The 24,453-nt window shown below is 40.5% G+C and overlaps 2 protein-coding genes across 7 annotated transcripts in view; both read left to right on the top strand.

Annotated features, from left to right (window-relative positions):
• Window positions 1-2,560, top strand: dmbx2 (diencephalon/mesencephalon homeobox 2). Its single transcript, XM_070832235.1, has 3 exons — window positions 1-166; window positions 1,603-1,778; window positions 2,069-2,560. Exons 1-3 carry the CDS (start codon window positions 1-3, stop codon window positions 2,558-2,560), a joined length of 834 nt encoding a protein of 277 aa, XP_070688336.1.
• Window positions 2,561-4,354: 1,794 nt separating this feature from the next.
• csnk1g2b (casein kinase 1, gamma 2b) overlaps window positions 4,355-24,453 on the top strand; it is a 37,083-nt gene continuing 16,984 nt past the window's right edge. For 4 of the 6 annotated variants that reach the window (XM_070831598.1, XM_070831596.1, XM_070831597.1 and 1 more), the window contains exons 1-3: window positions 4,355-4,484; window positions 7,528-8,335; window positions 24,229-24,298. In XM_070831598.1, the coding sequence (XP_070687699.1) occupies window positions 8,108-8,335; window positions 24,229-24,298 (298 nt within the window). In that variant the 5' untranslated portion in view covers window positions 4,355-4,484; window positions 7,528-8,107. Of the gene's footprint in view, window positions 4,485-4,648; window positions 4,725-7,527; window positions 8,336-24,228; window positions 24,299-24,453 lie in introns of those variants that run through there. The other 2 variants (XM_070831595.1, XM_070831594.1) reach the window with 2 other exon arrangements.

The raw sequence follows: 24,453 nt of genomic DNA, 5'->3' as shown, positions 1-24,453 counted from the left end.
ATGAACTCCTTGAATTTCTGCGGGACGTCCAGCAGTGGTGTGTATCCCCTCCGCGGTGTGAACTCCATGCTGTTCGACCTGCACCAGCAGATGGCGGAGCAGTACCACGTTTACTCTGCAGCCAGCCCATCAGCGCACACCCTGTCTGTGGCTGAGAGACTGGCAGGTAGGTGCTCCTCATGGTCCTGCACACACAGGTAAAAACAGCAGGTTAATCACAAGCTTAAAGGGATTTCCTCTCATTTATTATGGCCAGAACTATCCAGCCGCTTATTGATTAAAAAGTATATCCAGACTTATGATGCTGTGCACATATCTGATCAAACACAGATTTGTTTTGTGGGTTCTTGTGTCAGAAAACCCTTTTGTCATATAAAGTGGTGGAAAGTACTTTACTTACATACAATTTCAAGATACGTTACTTCAGTATTTCTAGTATGCGGTACTTTATACTTCAACACTTCGTTTCAGAGGCAAATATTGTCATTTTTACTTAACTACATTTATTTAATAACATAAGTTTTTAGTTACTTTGCAGATTCTGACCAGTAATCCAAACTGAAATCAACAAATACACGTACATACATATAAGACTCACTCACAAGTTACAAAAACATTCAAATTAGCTCCACCTTTACCAGTCGCAACATGTTCGTGACGTCCACACAGCACATTAATAATTATAGTCCTTTAACAGAATACAACTCATTGTTCTGATGTGGCCCATCCTGCATAATGACTTTTGCTTTTTGTACTTGAAATATATTTTGATGATACTTTTGTAATTTTAATTAAGCAAAAACTTGGCTTGATGATGGCTACAGAGTATTTTTACATGGTGCCATTGCTGCTATTAACAAGTAAAAAATGTACATATTCCACCATTGGTCACTTTGTAAATAAAGATTTTATACATACAGATGTGCTTTTTTAGTGTGTTTACTTCCCCAGCAGTGTATAAATTAGTTAAAAAGAGCTTTATCTCATCCATGCTCCATTTTAGTGCTCCTTACACATTAATCACATTTAATGGTTCACATCTACCATCTATCTGAAACTAGAGCTGCAAAGATAACTATTAAATTAATCGCCATCTAAAAATTCTCTGATTCCAGCTTCTTAAATGTGAATATTTTCTGGTTTCTTTACTCCTCTGTGACAGTAAAGCTTTGGGAAACACTAATGTTCATTTTTTATTTTTTTTTTTACCATTTTCTGACATTTCATTGACCAAACAACTAATCAATTCATTGAGAAAATAATCATCAGATCATCACCAGTGAAAATAATCTTTAGCTGCAGCCCTATCTGATGCAACTTCCACAAATGCAAAGCCAACTATGAATTTAAAAATACACAATGCATATATAAATTATGTCAGCGTCAGAAAATAGGTAACGTGTTTTCAGCAAATAAAAGTCTAGAATCAGTAAAAACTTGAGTCTAGGTAGGTCAAAGCTCTACTGCGTCCCTGATAGCACAGAAAAGATGAGTTTACCTTCCTGTCACACTCCTCATTGCAGTAACTTGGAGAGAACAGGCTGCTGACTCACTGCTGAGTATATTTTGGTGACAACATTTGGTTTCTCTCCCTCCTGCCAGAGCTCATTCTGGAGGCTCGGTATGGCAACCAGCAGAAGCAGCGCCGCAGCCGCACGGCGTTCACAGTGTCGCAGCTGCAGGCTCTGGAGAAAGCCTTCCAGCAGACGCAGTACCCAGACGTCGGCATGAGAGAGAGGCTGGCTGTCTGCATCAACCTGCCTGAGGCTCGCATTCAGGTGAGAGCGCCACATCCGCCCAGGAGCACCTGACTGGAGACCTGCTGAAGCCAACACTGCATGTTTATAGCTGGGAACACATAGCTGGAGAGCGTGAATAAAACCCTGCTGCATTCACCTTTTGATATCACTATAAATTCTCAGACATGTGACTTTAATTCATGTGAATTTGGATTTACTTTGTTTCCAGCTCTTCTTAAAGTTTAAATGTTTGTAAAGCACCCTTGCCTTGTGTATGAATTATGTGATATAAATACATTTACCTTAGCTGTTTGTGTTCTCTCATCCAGGTGTGGTTCAAGAACAGGAGGGCGAAGTTTCGGAAAGGTCAGAGGTGCTCCCCGCTCTCCAGAGACCACAACCTGGAGGAGGCACCTCATCACAGCAAGGTGGGACAGGAGGAGGTCAGGACGGAAGACAAACAGGAGGTCACCACGTCACACACTGACAGCACCGTTCCCCGTCATCATGTGGATAAAACTGGGGATGTTTGCCCACCTCTCGCCTCTTCAGACTCCGACATTTCCTGGTGCCACCTCCGGCTTCACTCTCCGCCGCTTTTCCCCTTCGTCCAAGGGGAGCGTTACAGCTACCCCCCTCACCAGCCCGTTGTGGGAGTGCTGTCGTCTGAGCTCGCCCTGCCCCCGGTGTTCTGGCCCATCATACAGCAGCACAGCTCCGGCCTCGGGGTTCCTCCATCGTCAGTTACTAAAAACTGTAGCCTCTCCCTTCAGACTGCTTGTTCTGGTAAAGCTGTGCCTCACCCTCACCTGGGGCTGTAACTGTAGACCTGTACACCCACAGCTCGAGACCTGAGCTCCTTGTGGACTCCTGTGGTACACCTGAAACAACCCTGTGTGGGAAAATACAGGGTAACAAGGTGGAGAAGCACTTACTGCCATGTTCCTGTGAACCTGACAGCAGACTGTGCACAGAATGTGAATTTTTATGTAGTGAGTCTTATTGAATGCCGCTCTGTCTGAGGAGACGTGAAGCTGTACAGTTAAACACTTTTAGAGGGTATTTTTAGTGGGCCGAGTCTAACTTGGATCTGCTTTAATTAACCTCCACAGGCTGGTTTTAGTTTGAAAGTGTTGTGAGTTTGCTTGAAGGAGGCAAACACCACATTATGAGATATATGACATTATGAGATGTCGTCTTCTTCAGCGTTATTTAGCTGGCTACGCTGCCAAGTAGCTGCACAGTAATAATGATAAAAGCATATGAAAGAGGTTCCTTATTGTAACTAGGCACTGCAACACAAAAATGTGAAATAAAATTATTTGTAAATTAATTGTCTGTTTTTTTTCTTTAGGTTTTTTTTGTGAGATGTAGTTGTGCTGCCAGTAGGACAGGTTTCACACAATAAAATATATTTTGGAGCACATTTACAACACTGCAAAAAAAATGGGAATAAGACATATCATTTGCAGTCTTTCCAGAACTATTGAAAACTATGGGATTTTATCATCTATTGACAGTTGTATTGCAATCCTATTGTGTGATGATAGCTTGATTATTGCATATATACATTAATAATAGAAAATATCTATCATATAGGTTGTCAAATTTTGCATTAATTTGGTGTTTTGGGGATACCATTCTTAAGATGTAAGGAGACAAACAGGTGGCAGTAAAAAAAATGATTTTTATAAAAAGCACATGAATCATGCAGCATGTCTATGAAGAAAACAGGGAGATATTTTCAGCTCCTGAATCAGAGACATGCTGTACGGTCACAGTTTATCTCCAGTGTTAATACCTGGGATGTGAATCAGGTTATGGTTGCAACTAATGATTATTTTCACTATCAATTGGTCTGTCACTCGTTTTATTGGTCAAACAATAGTGAATAGTGCAATAATACCCATCAAAATTCCCTCGCGCCCAAGTTAACATATTCAACTTACATGTTTTGTCTTCCCAACAGTCAAAAACCCAAAAGGTATTCAGTTTACTACCATAAAACCAGCTAATGTTCACATTTTAAAAGCTGTAATGAGTGATTTATTGGTATTTTTGCTTAAAATGTAACTTAAGCAACTATCAAAATTGTTGCAGGTTAATTATCTGTCATTTATCTCAGCTCCTTATTTTTGGTTTCATCATTGTTGTTACTGTGATATAGGATTTCAGCTGTGAGTCATTTACAGTATTCACACCTTGTGTTTTATATAATTTAATCTGTCAAAATATGACAAAGTGGGAAAAACTGTCAGCTTTTGGTTTAAGGTGAAAATGACAGAACTATATATTGACTCAAAATATTTCATTTTGAACACACCTGTGCCATGAACTGTCATGTTTAACGCGATCATTTTCACGACAATAAATCCCTTAATTTGTGCTAAATTAGTAAACTAAAGAGCAGGATTGTGTTGCACATGTGTTTATCAGGCTGTGGATGTTTAAATGTCTTCACACCATCGTTTGCTATTAAGAGTTTAGAGCAGCCGCTCCGTGAGCTACGCACGCCTGCGGACGTTCTCCGGTTTTCCAGAAACGAGTTACGTCAGTTTTTCAGCGTAGCGCAGTGCTGTGAGCCACCGTGACGCTGTGCCCGGGTATCGGTAGCCGAGGGAGGCTTAAAGAGACCACAGCGAAATCATAGCAACTTGAGGGCAAAGAAAGAGAAACTAAATGAGAAAGAGACCCACGAAGGAAGAGCCATGACCTCAACTGCGTTTCGATAGCTAAGATTTAAAGGTAACACGCTTTCCTTCGTGAGTGTTGTTTTTTTTTTTAAAGACGCCGTCTCGCCGCACATTCACGTCCCTGCTAATGTTTCGTGTGCTAGCTTGCTAAATGGCTAGCTAGTGAGCTAAGCGGTAAGAGATCCCCGGCTGCCGTTAGTGTGCAGTCGGCTGTTTGGGATTAAGGAGTTGCCCAGCAGTGGTCCGGTTAATGGCTGTAGCTGGAGACTGAACTCAAAAACGATCCTCTCAGGTGAAACAACGATCCCCATTATCACCATAACGTTATACTCCGAGTCGATGGCATTAACTAGTTACAACGTCGCTTGTTATTTCTTAGTTATTAAGCATTTACTAGCTAACCAACCAGGTTAACGTAGCATAGGAAATGTGAATCAATGAATATTTTATGCTCTGCTCTGCTTCGACTTGTTCAGTTTGCGCCAGTTAGCTAACTAACAGTTAGCTGTCTTGTGTTGTTAACAGATTAGCCAACATTACATCGTTAGCTGTTTTTTTTTAATCAGGCGTTGGGCCAAGAGGAACGGTGTTTTTTGGTAGGTGCTAGCTAGGTTAGCTCAGTAACTGCTAGCTGCTTAACACGAGTGAATCTAAACGTTTTCTCTGCGTGAATTTACCGCTATTTCTGTGTTTTTGTAGCGCAAGAAAGCGGCTCTCTTGAAACAAATTGGCTACGATTAAGCGATATCAAGCTAACTTGAGCTTGCTAACTAACGCCAAGATAGCCTGAGAGTATCTGGCCTTGTCCGCCGAACTAGCTAACTAGTCTGGTGGTAGCCTCAGCTTTTCTGGAGACACTTATCGACGAGGTTTGCTTATATTGCTTACACTTTATTTTCTATTATTATAAAACAAACTATGTACTACCAATGTGAGATAGCAGGGACGTTGTAAACTAACGTTAGCTAAATGACAGCTGCCAAGCACTATTCGGTAGCTAGTTAGCCGTTAGCTAGCATTAACATGAGCTCCAAAAAGCAGATATTTTGCACCCCGGCAAGGGAAGCGTTTCAATCCAGTCAAGGTATTAGTGTTTATTGTCAATTCAAGGTTCTCTGATGGTAGTTAGACACAATTATAATGTTCGAAATCGTGCTGCGTCGTGTTATAACTTGCTAACTGTATTGAGAGCAACGTTAAGAGCCTCAATCTGCCACAAGATTTCGTTTGGTTTTGAGATATAATTTATAGGTTTTTATTGTGTCTGTTTTAGAAAGTGATTCTCGAAAACCTGGAACACACGACTATTCACTCACTAGTGTTATGTTTTAAATAACTTAGTAACCATACAAACAGCTGATTTGAAAAACAATACACAACTTCCTGAAATGAGCTAGTCTAGACATATGGGCCAAGATTGCCAAACAGTTAGCTGCGTCAGTAAGTGATTATTTTTGTTGTTTTCCGGGGTCATCTCCATCTCTACCCATCCCGTATTCAAATGTTAACATATTTATTTGTTTGAAATGGCAGGACTGGTATTTTTTGGGGTCACCTTGACAGATGAAGTACTTGTCATAGTTTGATTGTTGTAGTTGTGATCATTTGACAATATCTTTAATATATTTAGTTGATCATACTTCAATCCTTGTGACCATGTAGGCTAGTCTCATTTCTCAACAGTAAGAATTGCCATGCATCATGTTACAAGGAAGACATGATGGTGTAATGTTTGACTACCTGGTCTTTTTCTGAGGCTTACTGTCTGCAGTAGTGAAAGAATACTACAAGCTTTTCAGTGGATTTTCTATGGGCTGTGTCATTATTTATTTACTCACACATGCACTTCAAATCGTTTCAGGCATCAGTAGCTAGTGTAATTTTAACATAGCGTTGCCTCCTCTAAAATGTCACCTCTGCAATTGTCTGTGTAATAAATGTTTTGTAGAGCAGATTACAATCACAAAAATGTGATGTGTGAATGATTTTAATGAATATTGCAGAGAAAACTAGTCTGACTCATTGTCCCCATACTATTGTCTGATAATACTGTATTTGAGTCCAGTGATAGCTGTATTAGTTCTTTGTCAGTTGAGCTAGTTGTAGACTAGACTGTATCCAAATCCCTCCCATAATATGCTTCCCAATGATGCAAATGTTATGAGATGAGGCATTACAGCAGTCATTGATCCGTGTAAGTGCCTTTCCATAGGAAAGAGTAGATGCCCATCGCTAGTGCCTGCATTACCTGCTCTCTTGAGCACCACCAACATCTTAGATCATGGACATAGGGGAGTTAGAAGAGCTACCCTGGACGGAGACGTCTGCATGTGATTGGTTGCGAAAAGCTGCACACTGTGTTAGGATCATTTTTCACTGTTCTTATCATCTATGTATCAGAGGATCTACACATCTGTAAAAACTGTTTAGGACTGAGTCTAAAAATTAGCTCAACAGTGTTCGAGAACATTAGATACATTAGTCTTGTTTATCAGAATACACCTTTGTGATCAATCTCTGTCAAGACACTGCATTTTGGGCTTTCAAAAATAGGTTTAATTGGAAAAGAGATCTTTTTTCTCATGTCTGAGGTCCACTGTGAAATATTTCCGCTCATATTGATTGCTTTATTGAATTTGCCTTGTGTTGGTTTGGAGCAGGATCTTATTTCAGCTGTAGTAAGAAACAGCCACAGTAAACATAATTTGATCTTCAAGTAAGAGGTTTTAAGTTGTTTTTTTTTTTGAAAATCTTAATTTCGTTGTGGCCATGAAGTGTTAAGAGAACAAATGATTAATAATTTAAATTTTCCAATAGTTTACTTAGTATTGAATGTTTTATAGATCATGTGTATATTGTGTTTGACATTACATTTCAGCTACTGGAGAGGGTATCTCATCTGCAGTTAGTAAACAAAGTGAGCGTGTGTTTTCTTCAGTTTTTAAATCTTTAAACAGCCATTACTTAATCTCCCAAAAGATTTTCTGGTAATAATTAATGACTGAGTTTATTTGTGACAGATGATCTGTGTTGTTGTTGTTACAGGCTGTACAGAAAACAGACTGTCTGATTTCTGTCTGTCTTTACTTTTGCAGATAAACAGCCGGCATCAAACCCATCTGTTACCTGTCTTTTACAGCGCCGGTTCCACTGACTCCGGGTTGCATCGTCTGCTGTGGCCCTGCAACATGGAGATAGTCCACTGTGTCACTGAAGGCTGACCAGAAGGAATGAGGCACTCCAGGAGATGTTCCCAAGTGGCCTTGTGGATGCAATAGCTGGGTTTCGGAGTGCTCTTTTATGACTTGGTATTGTATGTGTGTCTGTGGGCACATCCTAGCACAACCTGCCTAGTCCTCAGGCAGGAACATGCTACTCTGAGACTGGACCTGGGGAAACACACAAGAAAGGAGCCCCTCTGTTAAACCAGGAGCACGAAGAAAAAAGGGAAACACACAGCAAAAGAGCTGCCTGATAGACACACAAAGCACCTCAGCTGTAGATCCAGCTCATTTAAGTGTCTTCTGAACCATTGCACATTTTAACAGCACCACCTTTCCTCTGTCCTGTGAGATTTGTCCCCCTCCCTAAAGCCTCCTCTACTGTTGTTATTGGAGTTTCTATGGTTTGCATGGCTGGAGAATAACCGTGGAGAGGCCAGGGTATCACAAGCTTATGGATTTTGACAAGAGAGGGGGCAAGGGAGAGACAGAGGAAGGGAAAAAGATGTCTAAGACAGCAGGCAGCAGGACTGGACATGGGGGCCGGAGTTCGGGGACCAATTCTGGAGTTCTTATGGTCGGCCCAAACTTCCGTGTGGGTAAAAAAATCGGCTGCGGGAACTTTGGAGAGCTGCGGTTGGGGAAAAATCTCTATACTAACGAATATGTGGCCATCAAATTGGTAAGTGCGTCCTCAGGGCTGGTGAAGTAGTATGTTTAAAAAAGAACTCACAACACCACTTGTGCACCACACTATTGTTCTGGCCATATCAATTTCTTATCAATCTTATATGTGGAATCCTGATTACATTATGTGAGCTGCTTTTTTGGAGTTCAAATTATGTTGTATTAAGTGTATTTTAGAATGCAGCAGACTCTCCTAGTGCAGTTGACCCTTTGACCTAAGAGAGACAGACACAGGAAGCTAATGGGAACTGCCCCCCACCCCTTCCTCCCACCATTTGACCCCATGTCCCATTAATGAGTCAACCATGCTCTGCCTTTGTTTATCAGAAAGGTCAAGAAGATGGAGACAACTGGACTGGATAATATCTTAAACCATAAATTCATTTGTATGTATTTTCTTTTTTTAACAATACAAAAAAAGGAACTATAGCATGTTCCTTTTTTAAAGGGATTTTGAACAAGTGCAGTAGGGTGTATTTTCTGTCCCCTGCAGTGAAACTCATGGCTTGAAGGTACAAACTCAATCTAAAACATTCTTCCTAAAACGTCCTACCTACCTACCTACCTATCTTACATTGTCTTTGGTCAGTAGGGTCGATGTTAATTCTTGTGGGAACACTCCCTCTAATAAGCTCACACCAGGAACTTTGAGCAATCAATAATTTACTGTGTCTTTTTCTTTTATGTCAGCATGAACTCTTTTTCTTCAGCCACTGGTTTAGTAGCATTTAGACAGGCTGTGAAAAACCACATGAAATGTCAAGGCCTCTTTGTTTTGTCACATTCTAGGCCAACCAGAGTCTGCTCAACCATTTCCTCTGCACCTCGACTGTTCTCTTCACATCTTGTCTTTGCTATAAATGTGTTTCCAGTTGTAGTGCTTTGATCACTGGCAGATATTTTTTTATTTTATTTCCTCTGACAATGCCTCAATGTGAGTGAGGCCTTGCTCAAACTCCAGTTAAATAGTCATAATGAAGCTGATGGGAACAAGGCATCATGTCCACCACATCTGCATTGGTCTGTGTGTGATTATCCTTACGTTTGTATCTCCCAGTGAGGTTATTATCTCTGAACGGGCATCCACTGAAGGCTTTGCTAACCACATAGAAGCCAGAGGTTTGCAAACAGCTGTAATTGCAGTTCTCCTCTGAAATCTTCAGTTGTGCTCGCTGCCTCTCCCCTTTTGCCTGTGAACCCTCCCATCTGTTTGGGTATTTTTATCCCCATGGTGTCCAGCTATATCTGGATCTGGCATTAGGGACATGACACTGCTCCTTGGCTCTCGTGGACCACTGGACCCAGCGTTTATCTGAATATATAATAGCGAGGGGAGGAAGTGTGCTAATGGTGTCAACAAAGCTCGACAAGGCCCAGCCAATAGTAGGGCCTGATTGAGAGGACTTATTTAGGATTCATTTTGAAGGCTAATTTCACATGGTGATTCATGTTTTCTTGTTGTTAATTATATTTCCGTAGCTACAATGATGACTCTTAATTGCTACTTTTGATGTTTACAATAATGATCTCTTTTAGGCTTATATTTGCAACATGAACTAGGCAAACTGTTCAAGTAGTTTTTAGCCTGTACACTGACATGGAAAGGCCTTCTCCCTCGTCAATTCTCGGGTTAACCCAGACTTGGCACAGTTGTCTGTCCACATGTTTCTGTCTGTCCCTGATGTCACAGCTCCCCCGGGTAACCCAGTGAATGTCACTGACTGTCCAGTTAGCCTCCTGTTTTGTCAGAGGCTGTCACTGAGCTCTTCCTCATGGACTAACGCATATAACAGGCCTGTTATCTACGACCACCTGCTAACACATGCTTGACATGAGTAGGGTCTCCTCCTCTGTCTGTCAGTCACTGCAGTGGTAACTGCTCACTTGTAGGTAGAATGTAACATAATTGGTGGCAAAGAACAGGACTAGGAAAACGCTATTTGTTGATACTTATTTATAAAGTGTTTGGTATTAATTGACTAATCATTCAGTCTATAAATGTCAGCTATTGTGAAAAATACTCATTACAAGTTCCCCCATGCAGCTGTTTACATTTGAGAAGCTGGAGCCAAACAATCTTTGGTATTTTTGCTTGATAAATGATTTATGGATTATCATAATAATGGTTATCATTTTCTGTTAACGGACTAATCCATTGAGCCACTAATCATTTCAGCTCTAATACAGACTGTGATCTAGACTATTGTCCTTCCACTAGCCTAGTTGCCTTGTCACTGAGACAATATGGTTTCTTAACTGATCAACCATTGGTCTCTGTAAAACCCTGAGGATGTCAATTATTACTTTGTCACTGGTTGAATGGAGTGCTGTTGATCTAACAGGAAACCAATAAGACAGCTTTGTTTAGATAGTAAAACATATTTTTTTTATCTGGCTGGTTAAAACTAGTTTAATCTCTCTCCTTCTGTTGTAACGCACTGAATATTAGATGCCAGCCTCGGAGGGAAGGCACGGCCTACTGATTACTCAGTGTTATGTGCCTTTATGAGTGTCTTGTGTACCCGTGTGCCGAGCTGGGCATGTGGGTGGTGCCTGGCTGCACCTGGGACAAAGGTGAATGCCAGTGTCACCCTGCTCCACCACGTGACGGCAGAGATAGAGATGTACGGCAGGCCAGTGCACAAGATCCTCTGTCAGTGGATCTGGAACTGCTGTGAATGTTGCTGCAAAAAGCAAGAGAGACGAGGGAAACTGCTGAGTGCTGAAAGGTCGTCTTTGTTAGCAGGCCTTGTCGACACACAGTGGTTCAGTCTTTAGTTCAGCTGGCTGCTTTCTCACACTGACAAACGCCTGTGTGATGGAGGCAGGACCATATAGCTGCTGCTGTAAGTACACTGCAGGCTTTACTCCCAAGGGGAGATCCCAGTGTCTTAAAGAAACAGCAGCATTTAATGTCGGCTTTCTGTCGAGGCTTACCATAGAAAGTGGCACGCACCGCACTCATTTAAAGGGCAAAGAGACGCCACTATCTCCCCTGCCATGGTGACATAACTGTCCAACAAGAAAATGACCATCTAATCCTCTTTTTCCCTGGAACATTTTGCACTTCATAGTGTCATATTACTTTTACTTGAACACCCTTGCTATCTTGGTGTTGTGTATTGTCTCTTTCTATTACTCTCTGCCACTATCTTCAGGATACTTTCTTATCAATAGGGCTGGGTGCTGTTAGGAAAATACCAATACTGTTTAATACGATACCAATACTGTTTAAGTGATAGTAGTACTACTCAATTCGATACAAACATGGGAATACTCTCATTCGCTTGTGTTTCTTTTTTTTTTCCTGAAATAATCCGTCCACATTTTATGCATTTACTTTTATCAGATGCCACAGGTGTGTAGTGTATCTGTACTTTGGACCATTTTGATGGCATCTTGGCATGCTGAACCACCACCAAAATGGCACCACACACTGTTTGGCATGCAGGAGCTGGACTTTGCTGCACAGCACAGACTTTATGGGTTGTAGCTGCTGTGGCTAGGGACCATGTCACATTAAATCGAAGAACATTCTTGGTGATTGGCTGCTAGCGAAGCCATACAAATGGTATTTTTTGTTGATCTGGAAACAAAAAAGATCAATTGCAGGTATTGTTTGACTGGGGAAGTTTCGATACTACTTGGTTTTGAAATAGTTTAGTCGATATCTTTTAAAGGTATAGAGTACTTATACAAAGCCCTACTTATCAAGGTCATCAGCCCCATCATTGTGTTAGACTTGTGTACAGGACACATGCACACAAACACCATCTAAAACCATTCTTCTGGTTTAGAAATCTGGTTTTCACTGGCATCTCCCCCATACCACGCTGCAAACAGTTGGACCTAAGAACTTTACAGCTTGTATTTCGTTACAGCCACTTTTCATGTAGTCGATCATTAATGAGAGATAGCTGCCTGTGAGACATGCTGCCTGTGAAGATGGTATCATCAGTAATAAGCAATAAAGCAAATTGTGGCCTCCTTATGGTGACCAACACTTTTGACAGTGACAAGTGACTGTAATATCTGTCCAACATGGGAGGAGAGTAATAAGTGAATGTTATAGTGTTGGGACTAATTGTACAGCACGGTGCCTCCCGTAGCTGGAGGAGAAGGGCCTGATATTGGAGTGACCGTCGAGGGAGACAAACACAGAGACCTACTGTGCATTGTGTGCCAGCCATGTACATACAGAGCCGTGCTTTACCCTATGTGTGTTGGCAGTGCTTGTACAATGCACAGATGGATTTCAGACTTGAAAATTAAATTGGCTTTTGCCACCAAAAATACAATGGTCGGCCAGGCTTCTTATTTTTAGCTGGTGACCTTGTTTGCTCCGGCTGACCTGACAAGTGTCGGCAGCGGACTTTACCAGCTGAAGCTAATTAATTTTGTGGTTTGGCCAACTCTCGGAATTAACCTTAAGCACTTGACTGTCGTAAACTAGAAAAATGTGCTCTGTTGATACCTGTAACATTTACACTTTTCACAGCAAAGATGGATACAGGGATAAAGAAGCACCATTCTGAGTAAAATGGTGTGTTATCTAGAGAAATTACCTTTTTGAATGCATCATGTAAATTTGAGACTAAAATAGCTAGGTTTGTAGTCAAGTGTGAATGATAACTGGGGAATAATTAAAGATAGCCATCATTTGGTAAAATTTTGTAAAGCTGCACTAATTAATAATTTTATATGACAAGCAGATCAAATGACATATTAGAGGTCCAACGCATATTGACGAACCCACAGCAGTTCTCCTCAGCTCTGCACAGCATATTAGCGTTTCTCAGCTTTTTATTTTGCTTTTCCAGACTTCTAGTCTCACCACTCTCTCACTGTTGTTTCCAGCTGCAGCAGGCATTGATTTTCAAAGAAAAAGCCAGGTATCATGAATAATATCTATATAGCTATGCCACAGCATACCAGAGATATCTCAATATTTTGACTTTTTTTTCCTAAAACAACATAGCTATTTGATTTAACCCTTTTGATGCGTATGATCATACCAGTGTGATCATTCTAGTAACACAATGACTACCTAGATATGACCACATAGTCATCTGCTATATTGTACATAGAATAATATTTGAATATCTAGGATATGTTTGTTGCATCGCCCCCTATGATAAACCCACTGTATGCTACCTGTCCAGCACCGGGAAGTTAGCTTACAGTATGTTCGTCAGGTTGCCAGATACCCGACACCAACGAATGACAATATTGCTCCATGTTTGCTGCATGTGTAGATTAGTAAACAACATGTTTGCTAACATGTCAGCCATAACAACGTTTTGAGGCACCGTTATGTGAAATAGGTTTGTGATGCTCAGATTGTTCTACTCCAAACTGGCCAAAAAACAGATAAGTGATGCTTTAAGTATTTCATAACCGGTTGTGTATTGCTTCCAGCTGTATGTATTTGTACCGTGTGTATGGAGAAAGTTGGAATGACTCCAGCAGACTTTTTGTGTTCTGTGGCTGAGTCACTGATGCAGAGGCATCGGAATAAGGTGGTTTATACGAGTGAAGCCGCTCATGGTGCTGGTCAGTCGTGATACTAGAGGGAAATCTGAGGTGTTGTTGCACTGAACTCTCCTGTCTGCCTCCCACCGAAGCAATGATAAGCAGCTCCTGTTGCAGCCGAGCTCAGCAGCTTACACCAGCTCTTCATGTGGCAGTTGTCGAAGAACTGTGAAGGCACAAAAGCTCTATCAGCATGTTTGGCTAGAATCGCAGTGACATTTTGACGATTTAAGTTCTTCCCTACTCTGCTTGGGCTCTCCAGAGAACATGCACGCAGGCTAAATGAATAAATCCTGGGATGTCAACAGCATGTAAAAGCCTACCTTCAGTCAACGAGCTAATCCTCTAATGAATCAGTATCCTGCAGCAACACGCAACACACACACACACACTTGTTGCTTTGAGAATGATTTAGTAGCACTCATCAAACCCGCACAGTGGAGTCTAAATGTTAGTGACTTCAGAGAAACAAAAAGAACAGCGTCAGTGTTTTTTTGCACAAATGGTTATAAGCTATAATATGGTGTATGGTGTCTGCCAGTAGAGCAGTGAGTGCTGTGTAATTGTACCTTTTTATAAATGTACATCCTGGTTAATGATAAAGCACCATCATATTTACCATTTAAACGTTTTGAAGGGTTTACACTGAAGTTGTGCTCTTGTGTTTTCTAAATCATATGTCAGTTAACCAGTTTCTCACATTTTCTTTATTGCGATTATGCTGACTGCCATGAATTTACAATGAACTGCAGTGACTCAACTTTCTTTATAGCATCCTAATTGAAGTGGTAAAGTAGAGCCAAAATAACCAAACCAGAATCAGATTATGGTAATTTGAAAAGAGCTGGAGCCAGATTGACCTCAGGTCTATTTTTGAGCGTTCGCTTCACAACACAAAATGGCAAGGTTTAAGGATATGTTGCTACATGGCGTAGGTTTGACAGGATAGGCAGTGCAGATCATAAGAAATAGGACAGTAACACATTTTTTTGTTTTGTTGCGTTGACTCTAATACGGTCTGTGTTGTAGTTTAGCATATTAGATTTGAAATAGCACAACAGGCTGTTTTTACATTTCGACATGTCATACAAGGGAGACTACAGATGTAATTAATAATATTAATAAGGGTGGCTCTCCAGGCCCCTATTATTTTGCATGCAGGCTCTCTGATATGGCTTACTGACTTTTAAAGCGAATGAAAGACCTCTTGAATGGCATTAATTACCCCTGTGCTTTTCCTGCTTTGATGTGTTAACATTTCTGTGAAAAAGTCCCAAAACTGTACTGAAATTCAGTTTTCTTTTGACGGTATTACACCCATATCAGATGAACTGTAGCCCCTCTTACAGAGTACGCTAGTTTTAGGGAAGCCACATGTTTTGGACTAATTAAGATTTGGTTGAAAATACAGTTAATGACTGTGAAGTCTGTGATTGTGAGATAACACTTCCCTGTACTGAAGCCATCTTTAATTCTGGCTTGTTTCAGGGCCTTTTTGCCTTCAGTCTGATCTTCACCAACCTGGTCTGGTCACAAACTTAACCAGCTAGGATCACTTTTTTTTTTTTTTTAACAAAAAACAATACTTTGTTGCTCTAGCTGTTTAGGATCACCATCTTTCTGCCTATGAGTGAGGTCTGTGAGTGATCCATTGTGCTTTAAGTTTGAATGTGAACACCCTTAATCCTGAAAATTAGTACTTCATTGTTTAATTTCTAACCCAGTATTATAGTGTGATGACACTGGAATAGAGATAAAAACAAAAAGAACTCTGGCCGACTATTTAGTGACTGTACTGTGTTATTACTCCTGGCTATGTCAGGACCCAGTATAAAATTCATATTGGGTACTGTTAAACAAATGAAGGCGTACACAATATAACACATTGTACTTGAGCCACGCCTCGCTCCTCTAATAAATGACAAAGGAGACTTGCCTCTTGGGTTCATGTGAGTGAAACTTCCCATGACTGTGGAGCTCACTGGCAACATTGTGTGCCGTGTTTGCCTTCCCCCGTCTCTAGCAGCCGAGTTCAGCATGTTTTAAAGAGCCAGGCCAAGTTTAACAGAAGTTTTGAAGTTACACTAATTTCATTGGCACATTTAGGTTGGCTGCTTTGGATTTTTTTTGGTAATGTTGTCATGGAAACAAATGATGGAGGGTAGAGGAAGTATTAAAAGCTCACGTGTTTCATTGATGGAGACTTTTCCAGCTTCCTGAGTCGATATCCAATTCTGTTGCTGAAGAATTTCTCAATTTTGAGTAGTACATGACAGCTGATAATGATACAAGTCATTGTAATTTAGCTGTTGTGGAAGCCATCTTTAGTATTGACAATAATTAAGATGTATTGTCAGTGAGATAACATGATACCTAATTAATTGTCCCGAAGCGACTTTTCCATTCATTTATCTGCACCACGCCTCTCCCACAGCCCCTCCCTAGCAATTAAACCTCATCACAGTTTAAAACTAATCATCTGGTTTAAATCATGTCAGTAATTCTGAATTGGCAGATGATGTGAATCTAGGCTGAAGCTCCCCCACTCAGGTCATCCAGAAAAAAAAAAAAAACAATCTTGATTTGATGTCTAATTCTGGCTGATTTCAAGCAGTGCCGGATTATCACACTGGGTTTTGGGAGGCAGCTGATGGCTCCATCTGGGTGCTTTAAATCTGAGCTGAAACAGGAGAAGTGCTGGACGCCGGCCAGCTGCTGCTCTCCGACACCACTCACTCCTTATCGCCACCTCCCAACCATAGACACCTCTGATCATAAAGAGTGCTTTAATAAGGAGACGCACACACCACACACACTTCAGCCTTCTCCATTTGCTTTATCCTCACAGTTAGCATTATCGTTAATACCCACTGAAGGCTGCTGAGTAGAGATGCACTGTGTTGACATTTGAGTTGCTCTGTCTAAGATGAGACCAGTCACATTGCCTGTTGCATATTGTGAAATGGTTTACTGGGAGTCAGGCAAAGGTCGGGATCTATTCTGGGCCTTGTGCATAATGCTGGGTCTGTTCCCCTGGACGTAGCGCACGCATACAGCACACATACAGCACGCATACATACGCACCAGTTGAGATTCATCCAGGCTTTCCAGATGATAAACAACACAGATGTTTATTTATGTGTTAATGTTACATCATCCCAGCTGTCTGTTTAACTGTACAGGAAATTGTTCCACGACAACATAGCATCACGTGTTTGTAAGACTTCACACCTGAATGTGTGAAATCAATCATTTTAGACTATTGGTAAGTTACCAATGGAAATATAAAAAAGGAACAGTTTATCAGATTTTTGATTAAAAGGCTTTATCAAACAATTATTTCTAGGGGTGTAAATCTTTTGGAATAACACAATTCGATTCTGATTCTTGGGTGTATCAATTCAAAGCGGTTCTCAATCTCTTGCTTCATTACATTGTGTACCAAACTATTCATCACTGTCCTTGATGTACTGAAATATACTATGAAACACAACTAGCAATTAATATAAATGAACCGCAGCCCATTAATTTTAAAACATTATCAGCATTCATTAGTTTATTAATTTGAAAGCCGTCTGCTGCCTGTATGTGAATAACAAAATGAGTGGTCGCCCTCCACTGTATTATTAATGTTATATGTCCAGTGGTGGAAAGACGGAAACCTCTTTGCTGCATGCTGGGAACGCCATCTTAGTGCAAGATTCTGAACAGGCACGGGGTTTTTGAGGTGAAACAGACTGAGCTCCGAATGAATTTTTTCGCATCAGAATTGGTTTAAGGTGTTAAATGCTGCAGAGTTTGTTCGCCTGCTGATCGCTGCTCAGCTCTGCTAACGTTGGTATCATACTGATGACAGTGTTGGAAGTTTGCAACATACTTCATGCTCATCTCGTTTTGTCAAATGATTCAGAATTACGCCCCTTATTTGTGTTATTGATTATGCTTTAACTTTTTTCCTGTATCAATCAAAGAGTCCAAGTTGACATATTTTTAAGTCTTAGTCTCCAACCAACAGTCCGAATCCCAAAGTATTCAGTTTACTATAGATGGTGAAGGAACACTAGCAAATGCGAAATTGAGACATTTGCGAAGTTGGAACTAGTGAAATGTTACTTTTTTGCTTTAAAAAATTACTAAAAAGAATTTATAATTGTAGAAGTGCTTGATAAATGTTCGGCTGCTTGTTGAATCTCTATTTGACTATAGTTGAAAATGGTCAACATCCCAAATACAGGAGTGAAAAGAGTTCTTGTTTTAAAAGATGAATAATTACGATCACAGTGATCAGCAGAATTACCGTAATTATTTATGATTTATTATTTATTTATTAATACAATAGACATGAAATTGTAGGTGTTGTGCTGTCACAGGCAAAAGGGGCTGGGAAATCTTTTTCCCAGCGTTGTTCTCATTGGTCAGTAATATCACATGATTTGTTTGCTGTTAATGTTTTTGTTTTGAGTGCATGGTTTGCACAAAGTGTTTAGGCTGCGACTCACTGTTGTTGCATGTCTGTTATTCTGATTGCGTCTATCATTTTTAGTTTCCTTTTTTCCCCTCTTCATTTTGTGGTCATGACTCCATCCGGTCAGCGAGGTCAGTTCTGATCTTTCTCAGCTGTGTTGTAGCAGAGATCAGATTTAGCCCGGATGACATCATATGCAGAGTTGGTTAATCCCAGGAAGAGGACTTTGTGTGGTGCTGATGGCTTGCTCCATCCACACAAGTCTATGGAGCCTACCGCAGTCTAAAATACAGAAACCACCACCTAATCCCTGATGATATAATCATATATTTGTACAAGCTTCAAGTGTTTTTAGTCTAAGAGGAATCCTTGAAATGGCATGTAACATTTCATCTCACACCCCTCCACAGGCTGTGGGAGCTGCAGGATTTGATCCTGCTAGAGCAGCATTTGCTGGCAGTGTTAATGTCAACAAATCTGTAAACTGTGAGCAGCAGTTAGTTTAAGTCAGTTACCACTGTTTATATATGCCCCTCTCATCCATCGTCGCCGCAGTTCTCATTGTATTTTGACCGAGAACCGAGTCAGTAATGGAAACTACAGGCCTGGTAGCATGAAGGTTTAGTTTTCTAAATGTGGTGCTGATTTGAGTTGAAATTAAAGGCAAGCTCTGCAACACTGGAGTAACTAGCAAGAGTAGCTATATTTTGAAAGTCTTCAACACGGCCAGGTCTCTTTTGTTCTGTACACAACCACTTACTGTCGACCTATCTCAGATTTTCAGTCAAACAAATAAACAACTCTGTTAAATACCTCAATCATATAAACACGGGCAAAATTGTCATCATGGATATAACATTACCCTTTAGCTCAAAGTTACTGTTCAAACAATTTGTTTTAAAATAAGTTGCATGTCATGCCTTTTAAAAGTAACTGGCAGGCAAACTTCCACAGAACTGTACTGACTTCATGGTAAACACAAATCTGATGGACAAACACAGATCAGCGATGCAGCTAAAATTATTAATATGTAGGCACACAAGATACAATTACACAGAAGTGTTGTGTTCCGTATGTTGCCTAGAAATGAAGCAATGGATTAGATAAGAAATGTAACTGATGACAATATTGATTGTGGATTTGTCAAGCAAAAATGAAAAATAGGTCACTGGTTCTGCCGCCTCAAATCAGAGGATGTTCTGCTTTTCTCCATTTTATACAACATGTAACAGAATATTTTTGACTGTTCTTAGGAGATACTGAGCAATCCAGTGTGTCACCTTGAGCCCTGGGAATTTCAACATTCCATTAAGTCAACAATTAAATGATCGAAAATAATCATTAGTTGCTGTGCTAATGCTGTCCAAAATTCATTTTAACATGATTTTATAGACAACTCTGAAGGGGAGCTTGAGCCCTTTTGATATACAAATAGTAAAATGTATATACAATATGTTATGTCGTTTTAATGTCAAACAGACATAAACAGGCAAAAGCCTGAACAGCCACAATTCAGAGCAGCTGCAGAATTCACAGTAATGGTGCACCTAGTCCTCATAATTATAACAGAATATATCAAAATAATGGTGGCAGATACTTGTCCCAATATCAGGATATATTACTGTATTGATTATCTGTTCCAGGCAGCATGGTGGTGCTGTGGTTAGCACAGCAAGAAGGTCCCGGGTTCAAATCCCAGTTTGCATGTTCTCCCCATGCTAGCGTGGGTTCTCTCCGGGTACTCCGGCTTCCTCCCACAATCCAAAGACATGCACATTAGGTTAATTGGTAACTCTAAATTGTCCGTAGGTGAGAGTGTGAGTGTGAATGGTTGTCTGTCTCTGTATGTGGCCCTGCGATTGGCTGGCGACCAGTCCAGGGTGTACTCCGCCTCTCGCCCAATGTCTCCCCCACGACCCTGCCGGATAAGGAGTATAGAAAATGAGATGAGATGAGATTATCTGTTCCAGCCCCAGTGGTGAGTGTCATGGCACTACCTGATAAAGGTTAATTTAAGTCCCTGAACCGAATGTGCCAGAGAAATTGGTCACTCCGCCAGTATACAGCAGCTGTCATTTTTGTTGAACTGTATATTTGTGGTCTTAAAAGCAGTTTGTCGTGAAGCTGGAAGTCAAATTCCCCTAGATTCAAAACATGTTGCTGGTCTCCACCATACAAGGACAGTTTGGTTTCAGATGCATAGAAACGCACTCGGCAGCAACGTGGAACAGCTGAGGTGGAGAGGTTACTGTAGCAGCAGGTCAGACAGGGAAGTGCTCTTCTCTTCTGGCCTGTGGGCCAGCTGCCCTGGACACAGGCCAGCAGGCTTGGCAAAAAGCTCCTCTCTGCATGACACCACACGGGGCAACCGAAACTTCCACACCAGTTAAGTATCGCAAACAAGGCGGAGTTAAAGGTGGATTGGAAAGTCATCAGAAATCAGTTTTTGCTTTAATTTTGCTTCCTGCAAATGTTTCAGAGCAAAATCAATGTACAGGGCAACAAAGGGAATCAGAATCAGAATTCCTTTAATAATCCCCAGGGGGAAATTGCTTTTTGTTACACACAGCTCCAAAAGAATAAGAATAAACTTCAAACACAAAAGTAATAATTATGATCATAATAATAATGATGATAATAATATATAACAACATGTACACTCAGAGTGAGGAGCTGTATTATATAATAATAATAATAATAATAATAATACAAATAATACCACTACTACTAATAATAATATATAACAACATGTACACTCAGAGTGAGGAGCTGTATTATATAATAATAATAATAGTAATAACAACAATAATAATGATATGTGCTTAAGAGATATCAGCCCCAACCCATTGCCTTATTACAGAGAATTACCTCTGTGGGTGCAGCCCTGCCAGCATGTCAGCACATGGAGCAGATCAAAGATTATTTAATATGGGCAGGAGCTGAGAAAAATCCCCGTCATATGCAGAGATGTTACATCAGACATTTTCAGCTTGGCCCCGGTCATTTACACTGCCATAGCTTAGCCCATCTGCTGGGAATAGAGATGGCTCTTAAGTACGTAAAGCTGCCATAAGCCTCTGTTTCCTATTGTAAGCTGTTTTAAAGGGTCCTGTGGTTTGGTGCCATCTGTTTTGACTCATTATTTATATATTTTATGTTTTCTTTCCCTCTCCTCCCTGGCATGGCCTGACTTGTGTGAGACATGCTCGTTGTCCATGCTCATGTGGGAGGTGGATGACGCTTCAGCAGTTCCCCGCTCCGCCTCCGAGACTAGTCACATGGCCTCCTCCTACAGGCTTCCTACTCCTCTGTGCTGCCTCTTTTCTTCCACCCTCAGTTTCTAGCCCCTGGCATGCAACAGTGGCTTCTTACTTCTCTGGCGCTCCTCCTTGTTGGCATCATGTTAGAGCAGGATGCTGAGATGTTTTTTTTCTCCACAGATATAGAAAAACATGTATGTAGTTTCTTTGTAGGTTCTGTGTGTGGAAGTAACTTAAGATCTCAATTTTTTTCATGTTGGTATCATATGGGAACAGAATTTTATCTGTTCTCCCATCGATTGTATATTAAAAAAAAAAAAACATGCATGTAGTCGCAACAGTCATCTTTATTACATGTTTGAGGTTTTTGCTCAAAATATTACAAGCTTTTGCACCTTTTTATCTAACCTTATCATCTGTGCATGGCTACAATTTATTCTTTTTGCTTGTAGACCAAAACTAAACTGTTAAATAACAGACTTCCTGCAGTGTTTTGCACACTTTAATGATTCATTGTTCCACTTTCATCAAAGACTTTTAAAGTGGCTATTTGACCAAAAAGGTCTGAAAATGTGTAAAGTTAATTGAACTTAATAATGATAATTGAACTGAATCTGTGTGTTCAGTGTTGAGATAGAAGATTAACAGGAGATTATCAAATCACAGCAAATAAACTGGTAATAACAGTAAAGGTGTGGTGGGATAACCACAGAAACACTCAAGATTCATTAGCTTAACTCTGTGCCTACTGTCTGCCACAAGTACTGTAAATTCTCCCTGAAGCTAAAATATTAGGTTAGGTGTTTTTTTTTCCCAGCGGGTTTACGTTTTTTTTAAAAAGAATTTAACAAACATAATAAATACAAAATCAGGTTTCTTGCCGGTCTTTGCATGTTCCCTGCTTGCAAATGCAGAACAGCACATGCAAACATACAAAACTGGTCATTATCACTGGTCATTAGCCAGTCAGGTGTTTGGTTAATTTGTCACAGACCCGCCTACACTAAACAGAGGGATGTGTTGTAGTGGATGAAAACTCACTGCCTTCCCTCCCAAAAACATCAAAACATCTCTGGCCTGAATCCAGAGGGGATCATGCTGTCAGCTGGCCAGATGAAAAACAACAGATTTTTTTTATTTTATTCAGCAATTTTAGATAATGAGGTATTGCAGAAGGCAGGTAGAGACAAAATTGAGGAATGTCTGTTTTGTTTGAATATGCATTATGGAGGGGTGTTTTGGCATATAGTAAAGGAAATGTTGGTCAGTTCTTTATTTATATACATTTTTTACCACCTCTGATAAGCCATTTTTTGATCGCCCGTTGATGTGAAACCATAGAACACCTCTCGTAGGGCTGAGGACGGTCGTCATAAAAGGATGGAAAGTCCCTCACTCTGAACACGGCTCATACTCTGTGTGCTCACTCCTACGTGCGAGCAGGGCACCAGGAGAGAAATTGCTCCTGATTTGATAAAGGCCTAATGGAGTGAATGTGGGAGCTTAACAGCTTTCAGCTTTCAGTTTATATAATTTAAAGTAGGAGCGCTTTGGAATTAGACGCCCATGGGAAACAACTTTTAAGATTAAATCTCACTTCGAGCACCTCTTGAGAAGTTTCTGGGCTAATACACTTTTAGGCATTTTCATAAATTTGTATGTGGTGTAGCAGATTTAATACATACAGAGCAAGCTTCACTGTTCATGTGTCTTTCATAACTAGAAATCTAAACAACATTTCCATTTCAATTACTTACAATGAAGGTAAATCTAATGCATGGCTGTGTCATAATCTTAGGGGATGCTATCAGAGCTGCTTTTATTGATTCGGACAGGATCATTTACATCTTTGGACCCATGTAAAGCCAGTGTTGGCTGTCAGTGTGTGGAATGGGGAGTGCAGACCGCTATAGTGGACAAGGTCTTCAGCCCAGGCTGTGGTGCAGCTATTGAAGCTTAAGGAAAGGCATTAAGTTGGATGTGTGTTTGTTCTGTCCTCCTCACGTTTGTCTATAATGCCCTTGTCATCATGAGAGTGGGGTTAATCAGATTACATTTTAGGTTGTAAAGCTGAAGCTAGGGATATAATGAACAATATGTCCTAGTGGGTTGATTATCAGCCATGTCATCACAAAAGCCTGCTGTTCACCAGCTGGAACTGCTCTTTATCCTCTCACATCCCACAAGTCTGACCTGAGACTTAATTTAAGTTCTCTTAGCCATTACAATAAGGACAACATTGTACTGTAGGTATTTAAGTTAATTGCAGGCAGAGGTAATCATGTTGATGTGTATGCAAGGCTGTCACTCACAAACTATTTTCTTCCCTCGGGGTAAAGCTCTTAACAGTCATTTGTGCCTTTGTGCTGCTCTAATGAGTCCGTAATTTTACTCCGTTGTGTGAAAGCCATGCAAGTATTGATGTTTCAAAATGACTTCAATGAGGTTTTTTTTTCCCCCTCCACAAATACACAATGTTCTATTTTCTCCATAGAGAATAATTTACCCACTGGGCTATCTGAGCCAAACGACCAACATGTCATAGTAGATCAGCAATATTGACATTATGTGATAATTGATTTGTGAGCCATGTAATATTTTACACTTTCTTTTTTCTCTCCTCTCTTTCAGGAACCCATAAAGTCCCGGGCGCCACAGCTCCATTTGGAGTATAGATTTTACAAACAGTTGGGAAATTCAGGTAAGAGACATGTCATCTGTAGGTCATTAGTCTCTCATGGACATTACATGTGAAAGGGCCTTTTAACACTAGACTGTGCTGGGCAGGAAGAGAAAACACACAGGCAATCACGTGCACCCTAAGGTCCATAAATGTGATATCCATTAATATGTGAA

The sequence above is a fragment of the Pempheris klunzingeri genome, chromosome 6, assembly GCF_042242105.1.
Source record: "Pempheris klunzingeri isolate RE-2024b chromosome 6, fPemKlu1.hap1, whole genome shotgun sequence".
Lineage (NCBI taxonomy): Eukaryota > Metazoa > Chordata > Actinopteri > Acropomatiformes > Pempheridae > Pempheris > Pempheris klunzingeri.
Note: the sequence above shows the minus strand (reverse complement) of the source record. Positions and strands in the feature narration are given on the sequence as shown.